General features: G+C 35.4%; 1 protein-coding gene across 1 annotated transcript in view; it reads right to left on the bottom strand.

Annotated features, from left to right (window-relative positions):
• The window catches only part of LOC124531739 (lysosomal-trafficking regulator), a 71,869-nt gene that overhangs the window by 18,684 nt on the left and 37,038 nt on the right, over nt 1-16,147 (bottom strand). Inside the window, exons 10-17 of the mRNA XM_047106251.1 lie at nt 11,067-11,192; nt 9,947-10,037; nt 8,378-8,495; nt 2,633-2,811; nt 1,972-2,175; nt 1,634-1,726; nt 1,226-1,477; nt 328-482 (exon numbers count right to left, since the gene is read on the bottom strand). Coding sequence (XP_046962207.1) covers nt 328-482; nt 1,226-1,477; nt 1,634-1,726; nt 1,972-2,175; nt 2,633-2,811; nt 8,378-8,495; nt 9,947-10,037; nt 11,067-11,192 — 1,218 coding nt within the window. The remainder of the gene's footprint in view (nt 1-327; nt 483-1,225; nt 1,478-1,633; nt 1,727-1,971; nt 2,176-2,632; nt 2,812-8,377; nt 8,496-9,946; nt 10,038-11,066; nt 11,193-16,147) is intronic.

The raw sequence follows: 16,147 nt of genomic DNA, 5'->3' as shown, positions 1-16,147 counted from the left end.
ATTTAAAAAATTGTAACTGAAAAATAATAATTAAGATAAACCAAACGTGTTTTAATTTTCTTCCTTTACGTAATAAATATTAATGGGAAGGTGGTCGGCCTATTCATAAAATTCCTTATAATAGTCCCTGGGTAGGTTAATAGGTCCCTAGCGAAAATATTCTTACATAATAAATGAATAGTTATTAGTGAATATACTTTGTAACAAAGAGGCAAAATAAGGTGCCTTTTTATTAAAAAGTTTCAAAACCTCCACAAATTACTCGACAACGTTACAAAAATGTGCCGAATATTAATGAAATGTGACTGAAGTCGGTGGTTAATGTACCTGGATGTGGATGCGTCGCTTGTGCACGCGCTCGGCCACGTTGAGCGCGAGGCAGTGCCAGCGCGAGCCGGCGGCCAGCGCCGTGCGCGCTCGCGCCGAACTCACCAGCTTGTTGCTGAGCGAGTCCGGCCGGGTCAGTCGCACCGACAACTCGCCTGAAGGTGAAAACCAACGAAAGAAGATCAGGCTAACTCTCGGACTTTACAAGACACACTGAGTATCCAGGACCTCGAAATGACCGTATATATATGTCGTCACTAAACCAATAAGCAGAGTATATTATATTAAGCAGTTGTCAGTCTTAAAGACGCTGATCAATGATGCGAACTTATACGAGCAACATCGAATATCTATCCCCTCGGCGTGCATTAGTATGATTGACATTCGTGTTCGCAAGATATCATAGTGTGGGTGAGGTGACTAATGTATTACATAAAGGCAGTGTGGGACTATTTTGTCCACATTCTTAGCGGCCCAAGAAGCAACGTCTTAAGCACCGCTCGCGAGCCGCACGCGCCGATCGGACAATCCTTTGTCTACGCAACTCGCAAAACAACGCGTCAGTTCGCCGACGGCTTTCATACGCTTGACCCGCTCGCGCTCGCTAATAACTTTGCTAAGCAACCTTAGACTTTATTCCTATACGCTTAAGACTGCTCTCATAATTTCATACTTATTTTCTTCTCATCTTTATACTTTCATCTGCTTTCCTATCTGTGCTTGTGTTCCTAATTCTTGTGCTTGCGTATTAATGTACTATGAAAGTATGTGTGCCTTCTGACTTTATATGTGGACTTGTAATATAGACATTATACAAGTAAGTGACTTTCATTTCTAGTGTAGTGTAAACCAACCACAGCAGCAAGTGTGAGTGAGCGAACACATCGTCATCGCATACCGTTGGCGGTGTTGATCCACAGCTCGAACATGAGCGAGTCGTGGCCGATGGAGAAGGCGTGGATGAATTCCGTGGGTTTGTGGGGCTCGTTGCGCGGGTCGCCGAGCGCGTCGTCGGGGTCGGGCGGCTCGTGGTCGCGTCGCGCGTGCAGGCGCAGCCACAGCGCCAGCGCGAAGCCCTGCAGCCACGGCGCCCAGCCCGAGCCGCCCAGCCCGCAGCGCGCCGCGCCCGCCGACCACGGCGACCACACGCCTGCGGCACGCGCACGTTACGACTCCGTGTCAGTATATCATATAATGGAAATTTACGTTCACTTCTTATTTAATTATTTCTTAATTCATTACCCTTTTTTAATTAAGGAGTCGAAGTACTAAAGATATTTTGACATAAAAGTTATTTCTATTTTACCGGCACGAAGGTGAGCCTGACGTAAACGACGCCAAGCGAGTTCGGCCTGATGGCCAAACGACGAACTCAGTGCTTCTTCTGGCACACGGTCTTCTAAAAAAGAATTATCGAAGAATAAGAAAGAAAGAAATGTTTATTAGGACACAGTAGATAATAAAAGAATAAGAAGTATAAAAATTTAAAACAAAAGGAAGAAAAAACAACAAAAAAATATAAACATATTAACTAACTATAACTACTCGCTAATTTAATATAATAATATGAAAGCCAAATGTTTTACAAAAAAAAAACACTAAATTTATTAATTGCTTATCATATTAATACAAAAATATACGAACCCGGCTCCAGGTCGATGGGGAAGGACAGTATGTGGTCGGGCGTGTGTATGCGTGCGCGCGACAGCAGCGAACGAAGAGTCGACAGCAGCAGCGACAGCGGCGGCCGCTCCGCCGCCAGCAGCCGCAGGAGAGCCGCCAGCTCGCCCGCCTCGATGCTGTGGGACGCGACCGCCTGCACTAGCTCCAGCACGCTGCGCTGCAAATCTAACGTCCGACCAAACTATTCCATTTATATTCTATTATAAGCTAAGCTTCTATAAAATCGGACAAACAATTTTTTTGCTGCTACCCGAATCTTATAAAAGAGCGGTAACAGATGTTTGTAGGAACATTTCCTTGTCGACAGTCCGAGAGGTCGGATCGCTGGTCACGTGAGCCCTTCAATTACTCTTTTGTTTACGTTTATTTCTATTATCGAATTGCTGTGTGTTTTTGTTAAAGTGTTGATTGACATTTTGTTTCCTTAAATAAATTGTAAGAAATAGAAATATAGTGTTTGTCATATTTGTTATTTTTTTTAATCTTTAACCACTTCTGATCCTTACACTATTATATTTTATTTGCTTAGAAATAGGCACATATTAACAAGTCACAGAATTATGTTAAGTACTTCTCGCTTTTTCCTCAATGCCATGGCTGGAAGTGTGTATAAAGTGCGTACCGGTGTAGGCGGGGTCGGGCAGCGCGAGCAGGCGCGCGGGCGGCGCGTGCGCGGCCAGCAGGCGGCGCAGGGGGCGCGGCGCGCGCGGGGGGGCGAGGCGCCAGGCGCGCGCGAGGCCGCTGCACACGCGCGACACTTCCTCGCACTGCGCGCGCGTGCGCGTACCCGACTGCATTAATCTGAACCATAGACAAGTCATACATGTATATTTTCATTACCCAGAATATTAAAAATTGACCTTTCTCTTATTTTTTTATATTTCATTATTTTGGAGTAAACTTTTAAGGACACCTTATAATAATATTTTAACAGAATAATAGTAATTGGTAAGTCTCAATTTTCACATGAGTAACATGTGAAAATTGAGACTTACCACATGTGACATGACGTCACATAGGGAGAGCCAATTTTTCAAACTTGGATAATGACTAGTGTTAGAAGGTACTACTACATATTACAGAACAGATTAATGGCGTACTTGATCTATTGGCCATCAAGAACGACATGAGACCGAGGTCCTGGGATCAACGCCGGATTTTATAATAAATTTTATTAACTGGGCGGAGTCCGAAAATTGGCAACAATGTTATTAGCTGGTAAAGGAGCGAGAGAGACACTTTATCAAAGTCAAGGTCGAAATAGATGAGAAGGATAAAGTACGACATAGATGACATAGACTTAGATGTAATATCGGCAAATTCAATATAACCGATTACTGCCGATTTATCATAGTAATTACAATTAATTTATAAGGTTTGTGTGAAGATCATATTCACATAAGAAATAAATATTGATAATTTGGATAGCGTACTTAAATCGGATGTGATCGGTTTTATGAATTTTGCCGATACTATATCTAACTTGTGTCGTACTATACACTGGATACATAATATACGTTGACGTTTTTCATGTAATCACGGCCAGTGGCTTACGCCCGTTTTCAATAACCTATCTGAGATTACAGATAGGTCGCTATCCCCGATTGTCAGTTAGAATTTATCTATCGTTAGTATGCGTTTCACAATCAAGGATAAGTGCTACCTATCTTCGACCAACGATAGATTACTTGATTACTTTTCCCTCTCACCTATCTTAGCTTCTTCGAATGTTTCGTTTTACGATAACCTCGAAATAATGTCAAGCTCAATTTTTTTTCATATATTTATTTTTTATTTGTTTACTATTTCAAATTGAGTAATAAATTAATTTTAATAAAAAAATATATCAAAATGTAATTAGGTATTTGTTTTGTGTGATTTTGCATTCTTTTTAATAAAGTCACGGTAATGTTAGCCATCCAAAGTCAATAAAAAAACAAAACGTCTTGACAGTTTGAACTTTCAATTTTGGTTGGTTTTGGTTATCAATTTGTATTTGCTTTTTTAAAAGTTTTACAAAATGGCTCATGTAAGTATCTACGAAATATATTTATGTTTAATAGTTACATTGCGTTCATCTCATATCATATACCATATGAGATGAGATGAACGATGGTACGACGATGATGATCTACCAACTTTTTCAGTCAACAAAGACAGCACATATGACCAGAGACCAAACGATGATGAATAATAATTCCATATCACTATCATCACTGCTCCAATATTACATCATTAATAAAAATTAGACCAATTATATTTCAAACTTTCAAGTCGATCGGCCAAATTTGACGGATAAGCGATTGACGTTACTAGAGATAGTTTCGTCTATCCGATAGTAACGTCAAACGTATATAGAAACGTAGGTAACCACGAATCGTATGAGCTTTCCTATCTCTAGTAAGCTATCTGCCCTCCCGATGACAGATAGCTAGTTTCGATATCAATCAATCAATCAATCAAAATAAACTTTATTCAAGTAGGCTTTTATAAGCACTTTTGAATCGTCATTTTACAATTAAGTGAAGCTACCACCGGTTCGGAAAGTAGATTCTACCGAGAAGAACCGGCAAGAAACTCAGTAGTTACTCTTTTTTAACATTTAAAAAATACAACGTCATGTTAATTAAATACAATGATTTCAATTAATGTATCCTGCTTGGAAGTCAACAGGTATTAACTCCACGCTTTTTTATCATCTACAAAATCTTGTATCGAATAGTATGCTTTTTCTACAAATGTATTTTTAACAAACGATTTGAATTTACTAAACGGCAAAGTTAAAAATTTCTGCGGAATTTTATTATAGAAACGGATACCTTGCCCCAAGAAGGATCTATTGACTTTGCAGAGTCGGAAACTTGGCGTTATAAGTTTATCCTTACTTCTAGTGCATATACAATGATTATCACTGATTTTATCAAAGTGATCAATGTTACTGTGAATATACATGATATTGTTGTAAATATATTGCGACGCAACAGTAAGTATTCCTACTCTGTTAAAAACATCCCGAAGAGAGTCTCTAGCTCCAAGATTATAAATAAACCGAATTGCTCTCTTTTGTAAAATAAAGACAGATTCAATATCTGCAGCGTTACCCCAAAGTAATATGCCATATGACATAATACTGTGAAAATAACCAAAATAAACTAAACGAGCGGTATCAATATCAGTTAGTTGTCTAACTTTTCTAACCGCGTATGTTGCGGAACTGAGTCTTCCTGTTAGGGATGATAAATGAGAAGTCCACTGAAGTCTGGAATCCAATTCTGCTACTTCAAGACGGTCACCATTTAAAGATATATTATAATTTTGCTTGCTAACATTAGGTAGGGTAAAAACTACACATTTTGTTTTTTGAGCATTCAAAAGTAATATAGACAGGAAATGCTAACCGTCGATAGGTAATTGAAAACAAAGTAAAGGCAGAAGGATAGATTTGGTTATCTTTAGTTACTGAAACAAGGGATAAATAGATTATTGAAAACGGCTGTTAGACAAACCCGGAACACAAATATTGAATATTTTTGATTTTTATTTAAAATTCATATTGCGCTTTGCGATAATGGGTTTTGCACTATCGTGAGAAAACCTGCGCATTGAAGTACGATTACTGAAACGAGAATTTTATGTTAATTCGAATTGCAACCCGCGGACGGTCGACACATAAATTAAATAAAAATTATATTACACTGACAACTTATTTTTGCCTCATATCATTTTTGGATTCGGTCTCCTCGGAGCATTACGTCACACACATCATTAATATTGTATAATTTTTAAACATTTGTCAATAGATGTCGTTGTTCAAAAAGTTTGATTTTCTAAATCGCGATATCCTTTTTCAAAGGAAAATATATAAGACTGGAAAATACGTACTAATAAACTGTCTTTGTCTGGGAACGCGTGGTGTTTTATTCAAATATATAAATGTACATTTTTTTTGGTTATAAGAAATTATTTAAAAACATATTTAAGTTTATTAAAAAGTCTTAATTAATAATGATTCTTAAAGACGCGTTAATGTATAAAGTTTTTATTTAAAATAAAAAAAAATTATAATAAATAAATATGAGACAACATCACATACATTACTCTGATCCCAATGTAAGTAGCTGAAGCACTTGTGTTATGGAACATCAGAAGTAATGGCGGTACCACAAACATCCAGACCCAAGACAACATAGAAAACTAATGATAATCTACATCGACTCGGCCGGGAATCGAAATGAAATGAGAAACCGGTGTCAGTCAGTTGGTCGTCAGTCTACATACATACAGTCTAACTATTACTCTTGGTTCCGTATTATTTCAAAAGCTTTAATTGATAAATGATTATATAAATACGATTTTATATTTATATATACGCGGTACACTTGATTACTGTTAGTCAATGAACTTATGAATTGGTGGAATTGCTAATGCGATAAGTGGAAATCAAATCAAAATATACTTTATTCAAGTAGGCTATTACAAGCACTTTTGAATCGTCATTTAACAACTATATTAAGTGAAGTTACCACCGGTGGAGGAAAACATCGTGAGCAAAACTTGCATTTGTCTAATTTCATTGAAATTCTGATACATGTGCATTCCACGGGTTGCATTGGAACAGCGTGGTGGAATATGTTCCAAGCCCTCTTCTTAATGGGAGAGGAGGCCATTAGCCCAGCAGTGGGAAATTTACAGGCTGTCACTTTACCACCGGTTCGGAAAGTAGGTTCTACCGAGAATATCCGGCAAGATACCATAGTTACTCTTTTTCAACATTTAAAAATACATAGTACAGAGGTATAGTACGACACAACTTAGATGTAGCATCGTCAAAGTTCGTAAAACCGATCACATCCGATACTTCTTGCGAAGATGACTTACAAGGTCAGAAAGAGTGCATTTGTGTGTGCTACTGTGAGTAGTACACACAAATGCACTCTTTCTTTCACAGTACACAGATTATACATACACAGACCAGATAATTAAATTAATAAATTTTGTCTCATGGTTATTGCGCATTTTCGTTATAACGGTTTCCAAATCACAATAATTCTTAATAAAATTGCCTTCGAAATACAAAATTTACATTCCAACGTATAAACACGACATTAATTTATTATTTACTTACTAAATAACAGGAAAATAACAGAACAAAACAGTAAAAACTTTTCCGTTTGAAATTCCCGTATGAATGAAATTGCCTCGAAATGACGCAACGGTCACAAACAGTATCATTATCATTAAGCAGTATAAAACAAAGTCGTTTACCGCTGTCTGTCTCTACGTAATTTTTTTTTGTAACAGCCTGTAAATTTCCCACTGTTGGGATAAGGTTTCCTCTTCAATTAAGGAGAGGGTCTTGGAACATATTCCCCCACGCTGTTCCAATGCAGGTTGGTGGAATGCACATGTGGCAGAATTTCGATGAAATTTGACACATGCAGGTTTCTTCACGATGTTTCCTTCACCGCCGATCACGAGATGAATTATAAACACAAACACACACACATATATATATAGTGGTGCTTGCCTGGATTTGAACCCGCAATCATCGGTTAAGATGCACGACTTCTAACCACTGGGCCATCTCAGCTTTACGTATGTTTACATCTATAAAATTACGCAACGGATTTTGATGCGGTTTTTTTAACAGATAGTGTGATTCGAAAGGAATGTTCTTGTATATGTCACCATGTGATTACAAAATTCGTTAGATTAAAATGTGACGAGACAGATTATAATGTGTCGAAATATTGTGAACCGTGAAATATGATTGCAATTCAATGCATTATTTTTCGCTATATTGTAATCTATCGATGGGAAGCGGTCAAATTGTGAACTGGCGTAGAACTGATACATGACGCGCGCTGATTGGTTAAACGTTATGAGCTCCCCGCCGCCCCGGAATATACAACAACAACAGCCTGTAAATTCCCACAGCTGGGCTAAAGGCCTCCTCTCCCTTTGAGGAGAAGGTTTGTAACATATTCCACCACACTGTTTCAATGCGGGTTGGTGGAATACACATGTGGCAGAATTTCTATGAAATATGTCACATTCAGGTTTCTTCGCCATGTTTTCCTTCACCGCCGATCACGAGATGAATTATAAAGACAAATTAAGCACATGAATAAGCGGTTCTTGCCTGGGTTTGAACCCGCAATCTGTTAAGATGCACGCGTTCTAACCACTGGGCCATCTCGACTCGAATATATACGGTGAAATATATAATACGTGGACAATATAGTAAAGAAACACTGATCATTTAGACAATTCCTACTAATGCGAGGTCGGGTCGCTATCAATAAAATGCCGACAATAAAATGACGTCTTAAGATAATGAATATTTAAGCAAGGAACAATGAAATACTTGTCGATAAGTTGCGATAGAATGTCGATGACAATGAGACACAGTTCTGGGTGAACCATTTCGCCGTCTCTGTTGTTCTCCGGACAATCGACTGTTAGTATATCTTGTGTTTGAATATCTGAAACATACAAGTAATTACTTTATATATCAGTAACATATACGTCGTAAACACACATATAATAAATAATAAATATTGGACAACATCACATACATTACTCTGATCCCAATGTAAGCTAAAGCACTTGTGTTATGTAAAATCAGAAGTAAGGAAGGTACCAAAAACACCCAGACCCAAGAAAACGTAGAAAATTAATGAACATTCTCTACATCGACTCAGCTGGGATTCGAACCCGGGTCCCTGGAGTGGCGTACCCATGAAAACCGGTGCACACACTACTCGACCACGGAGGTCGTCAATAATACTTTGTACGTTTGCATGTTTCGAAGTAAAACGTAGCCTATGTTGGTTTCCGGCAACAAACTTTCTCTATGTAATTAATTATTTCGTTTTGTATTACCGGATTTGTTTTCTATTTGTGTGCATTTCCAAACATGTCTATTGGAAGTGGTCACCACCACCAATATACAATGGCGTTGTAAAAAACAGCGACCATTACTTACATCGCCAATGCGCCACTAAACTTGGGAATTAAGATGTTATGTCCCTTGTGTCTGTAGTTACACTGGCTAACTCACCCTTTAAGCCGGAACACAACAATACCAAGTACTGTTGTTTGGCGGTAGAATATCTGATGACTGGGTGGTACCTACCCAGACATGCACAAAGGCTTACCACCAAGTGAATGTTGACCACAATGTGAAAATTTAATTCGAATTGATAAATAAACAAAAATTGAAGAGTATAAAAAAATTGTACAAAAAGGTCGTATATCGGGCAGTATCTACGTCGCCTCAGGTAACTTATTTTACTACTTCCTATAATGACGGTCACAGTAACCCCACTAACACACTCGTGACGTAAATCTTACGGGACCACATCGGTCGAATTTCTTAGTCACCTTCAAATTAATGAGCTTAAGGAATTCAGCCTCATATTTTTTGTGAATTTATCGTTTTTTGTTAGTGGATTCGTCATTGGTTCTGTATATATTACTTGATATATCGAATAGATGAATTCGAAAAACAAAATTTATATCTATTTTTGTTGATATGTTTATACCACGAAAAGTTAAAAATTAATAATAAAATTAAAACATTTCAAATGGACTTTCCTTGCTAGTTCATATTTAAAAAATGTGTACATGCGGGCAAATATTCCGTTATTTTTTGCAAATAACTAGCTATATAATACACGCACCTGTCCCTCTTAGTATATTTTGATCGTAAATAGACATTGCTTAATAAACGACATCGCTAACGCAGGCGTAAGCGGGGGTGAGGCGCGCAGGGGGCGCTTCCTATAACTCGTTACATACCTACATACAAATTCTTACGCCACAATTCCTATCGAGAACGTCCCGGGCGTATAGTCTATGACCACGTGGTCCTTTCATTGTCGACTATTTTGACTCTTAAAAGATATTAATTTGGGTAAAAATGTTTACCTACTTGAAACATTACTGAGTAAGGACAGCGATTCCGATAATTTCTGTGTCTTCATGTTGATTGATACTTCAAGCTTACTGATCTCCACGTCTGCCTGAATAGAAAAAAAAAGTTGAAAAAAACAACATTTCGAATCTCATTCGATTTGACACAAAATCTTCAGAATGTTGATTCGATTTTCGAAATCAATAATTCCAAAACAAGTAGTTTGTGTGTTTTAATATGCATATTCGACATTCTCGGTTAGACGTAAAAATAAAATTATACAAATGACATCATCAAAATAATAAATAAGCATAGATTTATTCACTCACGAAGGCGTGCTCATCCACGTTAAATAAATCAAATCATTTTAATAAATAAAATAAAGTTTGTATTTTTTTGCTGTCTTTACTTTTAGTTTACTCACACAGAGACATTGAGCTCTAAACACAAATACGAGCATCCTTAAGGGCGCATAGAGCGAGTGCATATATCTATATATATATATATGTGAACTTCTTCGCTTCTATTATTTATGGTATAAACTAAGTATTTAATTATTTATGAAATAAACAAGACTGATGTTTTTATACTAAGAAATGGTTAACTAAGTGTTACATAGAATATGTGGGGCGAGTTACATAGAACACGCACGCACACATAGAAAAATGTGACCGTTACATAAAGCCCGCTAGATGTGAAACAACAAAGTTGATGGTTGTAGAAATAATTGTGTAATAACGAACATTTTTTTTCTATTATTATATAACATTCTTGTTGTCGTATTTTAGGGGTTTGTTGTTATGTATAGGTAAAAAAGTAGCCTATATCCCTTCTGGAGTTCAAGTTTGCTTCATACCAAATTTCTTCAAATTGGCTCATTGGTTTGGTTTTGAAAGAGCGACAAACAAACAGACAAACAGAATTACTTTCACATTTATAATTTTAGTGTAGCGAGTAGACGGCAGCGGCGGAGAGCCATCAAAGGTAAAGGATGCAGACATTTTACATCATAGAATCGAAATAGTATTAAACGAACAGATAACATTACGTTCAATGGGTTACAATATAAATGGTCCCGTGTATAGCAAGACGCACACAACATACATAAATATAATATAGTATACTTTATTACCATTACCTCGTAACCATCGTCTGCGCAGGCGCGTGGCTCACTGTGCTCGCTGGCGTAGGGCGCGCCCGCGCTCTCCTCGCTCGACGAGCAATCCGGCGAGCTGTTGCCTGACGCACAGAAGAGAGGAGGCACCTGTCACAGAAATACAGATTAAAAAAATACATTAAAAAAACAACAACAGTCATTATCAACCAGTTATAAAAAAAAAAAAAAAATTTCGAGGAGGTTTAACTTGTATAAAAGGCTTTAGAATTAAATCTTTATATATACATAGTATAAAACTAAGCCGCTTTCCGCTGTGTACTCCTATGTATGCTTAGATATTTAAAATGATACAATGGATTTTGATGAGTTTTTATTTTAAATAGATAGTTTGATTCAAGACGATGGTTTATATATATACTACATGCAAAGTATAGTAGAGAAACACTGATTATTTTAGAGGTTTCTAAATTAACGCCGTAAACAAACACATTTATTTTTGAGCTTATCATTTAAATATCTTAAATACATCCTTATCCAATTAAGTACCTCAAATACATTGTGCATTTAACATAGACCAATACGGTTATTTACAGCGTGTAATTTAAACGAATATTTTCGAAGATATTAAAGATATAAAACGCATAGTTCTCATAACGCATAATTTGTTTCAATATACGACTCCAAAAACAAAAACCTTCTTGATCCGGCTAATGGTGAAGCCGCTTTGAAAGCTAGATTTCTTTTCAAATCTTGTATGAATCATAACAAATTACATGCAAGAGGACACCAAGCTCTTTTAGATATATTGGATATTCTGGGTCGATTTTAAAAACTAATTTGGATGCGAAAAAATTTGATTTGTTAGAGCTCATAGCAAAATTGACATTGTTCTAACATAGTTTGTATTGTCAGATGACAAAAAAGCTGTGAACCTTAATATTCACATTAAAAACATCCTGTATTTCTTTTTTAACTTTTGTTAGACATACAACTTAAATAAAACTTAAAAATATGATTAGCTAACTTAAAGTTCATCTACATATCACAACTAGTACAACAGTTATTTAAAGACAAAAACATATACTTCAAAACAGGTTACACAAGCACGATTTGTGTGTATAATTTTATAAATAGAGGAACTGTTTTTGAAATCATTAAATTAATAAAAGAACCACAATGACCTTCCAACAAGCAAGAATTATATTTCTTCACGAGCTCAAACTGTAAATTTGAATATGAATTTAAACTAAGTTGTAGTCAGTGAATTGTTATTTGCGTTGTATTGTACTCTAGCTTCGCACGGGTGCAAAACTGATACTAAATAGACTACAGGATTTGTTTATTTACGACATTACATTACAAACTTCTAAAATGATCAGTGTTTCTTTACTATATTTTCTATGTATTATATACAAAAAAACCTTCCTCTCGAATTATGCTATCTACTAAAAAACCGCATCAAAATCTAGTTATCCCAGTATCATCTAACAATTAAACTCCAATTAACTCTATGTAGAGAATAGATACTTAGAAAGTTAAGCAGAAATAGGGACAGATGGCGGTAAACAACTTTGTTTTATACTATGTAATGATTTTTTGAGAGAAACCGATTTTTTCGTAGATGGCGAGCAACATTCCAACATCGAATAACACAAAGATAATCTGTAGCGAAAAGGTTAGCGGATAATTTAAATCCAGTAAAGCCGCTTATCCTTAAAAGGATTACTCTAAAAATAATAAAGAAAAAAGCAAACGAATACATTAAAATACAAAAATATACTATGCATACATTAAAAACAGAATTACATAAAAATAATATGCAAAAAATGGAAGGCGGTCTTTAGTCAGAGCGATTTCTGGCATAAAACCTTATTATGTCGACGATAATATTAAAAAAAAATGACTTGCATAACACGTTTCCTACTCTATTCATGAATTCTTTAAAATGTCACTGATATTCATTCAATAAACATCATAACTTATCACGAAAGAATTTTTGCTAATCTTTATCGTAATTAAAATTTTATATTGTTAATCCGATATTACCTACTAGTCCAGTCATTATAGACATTCAAAATCGAAAATTTAACTATAATTCCAAAAGTTTTCAAACTTCGGTCAAGTGAATGGTACATTGGGACGACAATAAATCTCATTTTGCAACCTTGTCCGCAGTCCGGAACATTGTTAAAATTGCAATTAAATTAATTTTGGCTGTATGGTCGTGAAAAAAATTCCAAAAGTTCTGCAAACTTAGGGAAGTTTTCGATATAATATTTCATATCACGTATTAAATTTGCAACCAATCTAAGTGTACGGAACATTTTTTGTTATTGAAAATGAATGTTTTTTTAATTAAACTGAATAAAAACGTTCCAAAAGTTCTGCAAACTTGACACATATGTCGGAAAAATATACCGAACGGTTGTATAAATTTGCAACCTTTTTCGTTGACCGGAACATGTTTATTTATAATTCTTTTTAATTCGTGGTCATTTTTTCGAGTAAGGTGGTCTCGGAATAATTACAAACGTTTTGAAACTTGGTTGCAAACTTCGAAAACATCTATTCTGATGCATTAACAAATTTGCAACCTCATACGCGATCCGGAACTTTAAGCAATTTGCAAAAACGTAATTTTTTTATTTTTTTACCTTCAAGAAAATTTTAAAAGTTTTGCAAATCGAGGGGACTGTTTAATTTTGGGATTAATGTTAGTATTAAAATTTGCAACCTCTCACGCAATCCGGAATCTTGTGTGATGTCGGAAATTTAACTTTATGACATTTTTCATTTTCGAAAAAATTGCAAAAGTTTTGCAAATCGAGCCAATGATTGTTTCTTTGAGGTGCATGTCAGTATTAAAATTTGCAACCCCACATGAGATCCGCAACTTTGTGTTCTTTGCAAAAATCGATTTTTCGCATTTTGTTATCCTTGAAAGAAATGCAAAAGTTTTGCAAATCGAGCGGATGGTCTTATTTTGGGATCGATACCACTATTGAAATTTGCAACTTCGCACAAGACCCGGAACCTTGTCTTATTTGCAAAAATCGACTTTTTTAATTTTATTACCGTCGAAAAAATAAATAGGCATAATAAGTATTTCAAAAGTAAAGAAAAAAAGTATGAGGATATCAAATATTCGTAAGAAAGGTAAGTAAACATTAATGGACGACAAAGTGTAGGTGAGTAACAGTGTATTTAATCCCCAGATTCGTTTTATTAATCAAAAAATACGTACCGGCAAAATCCTACGTCCGGTTTAAATAAGCCCAACGGAATTTATTTTTGGCATAATCACCTGTCATGTAAAAATAGTACTATACTAACATCTGTTAGAAACAAATTTTGTTACAAACAATTTCAATAATAAGCATGTGAATGGTATAGTATTGATTTATTTGAGAGACGAATTTACATCAATAGAAAGATGAACTAGGAGGATCCATAGTACCTTTAAAAGATAATGAAAAATTGAATAGTAGAAAAAATTGTTGATGAGGCATGCTGAAAAATACTAAATGCTTCATATAACACAATAGTTAGGCCCTGAATAATAATAACAGCGATGTGTACGGAAATAATATTTTGCGTGAATGTGATTAAAAAATATTTCCGTATTCCGGGTATGGTTGCAAATTGAAATACTGACATGAATCCCAAAATTAAACAGTCCCCTCGATTTGCAGAACTTTTGAAATTTTCTTGAAGGTGAAAAAATAAAAAAAATACATTTTGCAAATTGCATAAAGTTCCGGATCGCGTATGAGGTTGCAAATTTGTAAATGCATCAGAATAGATGTTTTTGAAGTTTGCAACCAAGTTTCAAAACTTTTGTAATTATTCCGAGACCAAATTACTCGAAAAAATGACTACGAATTAAAAATAATCAAAATAAACATGTTCCGGTCAACATAAAAGGTTGCAAATTTAGACAATCGTTCGGTATATTTTTCCGATACATCTGTCAAATTTGCAGAACTTTTGGAACATTTTCCTTCAGTTTAATAAAGAAAAACATTAATTTTTAATAAAAAAAAATGTTCCGTACACTTAAATTGGTTGCAAATTTGACACGTGATGTAAAATAATATATTTAACACCACTCCAACTTTGCAGAACTTTTGGAATTTTGGTCTCAAGAACAGAGCAAATTATCATTTATTGCATTTTTAACAATGTTCCGGACCGCAGAACAGGTTGCAAAATTTTATAGTTTGTTTTAATACCATTCCCGACCTTACATAAAAATTTGAAAACTTTTGGAATTATAATGAATTAATTGTCTTGAATGACTGGACTATACTTCTTTTTAATTATGTTTTGATTATATTTCTTTCATGTAATACTAGCTGAGATGGCCCAGTGGTTAGAACTCGTGCATCTTAACCGATGATTTCGGGTTCAAGCCCAGGCAAGCACCACAATATATATGTGCTTAATTTGTGTTTATAATTCATCTCGTGCTCGGCGGTGTAGAAAAACATCGTGAGGAAACCTGCATGTGTCTAATTTCATCGAAATTCTGCCACAAGTTCATTCCACCAACCCGCATTGGAACAGCGTGTTGGAATATGTTCCAAACCCTCTCCTTAATGGGAGAGGAGGCCTTAGCCCAGCAGTGGGAAACTTACAGGCTGTTACTTTATTTTACATGTAACGTTGCAAACATTAAATCAATATTAATATCTATAATATAATATTTAAGTAAATAAATACTTGATCAAAAAAATGTCGTAAATAAAAGATACATATATTATATCGTACGAAAATCGAACAAAACGGATAATGGTTATAAAGTATCGGATAATTGGAATATAATATGGATAATATAAGAGTTGATTTATAACATCTCAATTCGGTTCAGCTTTATTAGCCAATCAGCGCTTCCGCCGACAGCGTAACGTGAATATCAGCCAATCAACGCTCATGAAATGATCATTATTCGTGATTTAGTTAACTCAGATTTTTACAAGGATTAGAATCATTAAAAATCACAGACCAATTTCACAAATTCGTGGTAGGATTTTCACAAATTAATCCTATTTGTCCGATTGTTTTGAGTAAATTTGACTTTTAAATATTGATGAGTTTGGTAG

The sequence above is a fragment of the Vanessa cardui genome, chromosome 8 (genome assembly GCF_905220365.1).
Source record: "Vanessa cardui chromosome 8, ilVanCard2.1, whole genome shotgun sequence".
NCBI lineage: Eukaryota > Metazoa > Arthropoda > Insecta > Lepidoptera > Nymphalidae > Vanessa > Vanessa cardui.
The sequence above is the reverse complement of the archived record's forward strand: the minus strand, read 5'-3'. Positions and strand labels throughout refer to the sequence as shown.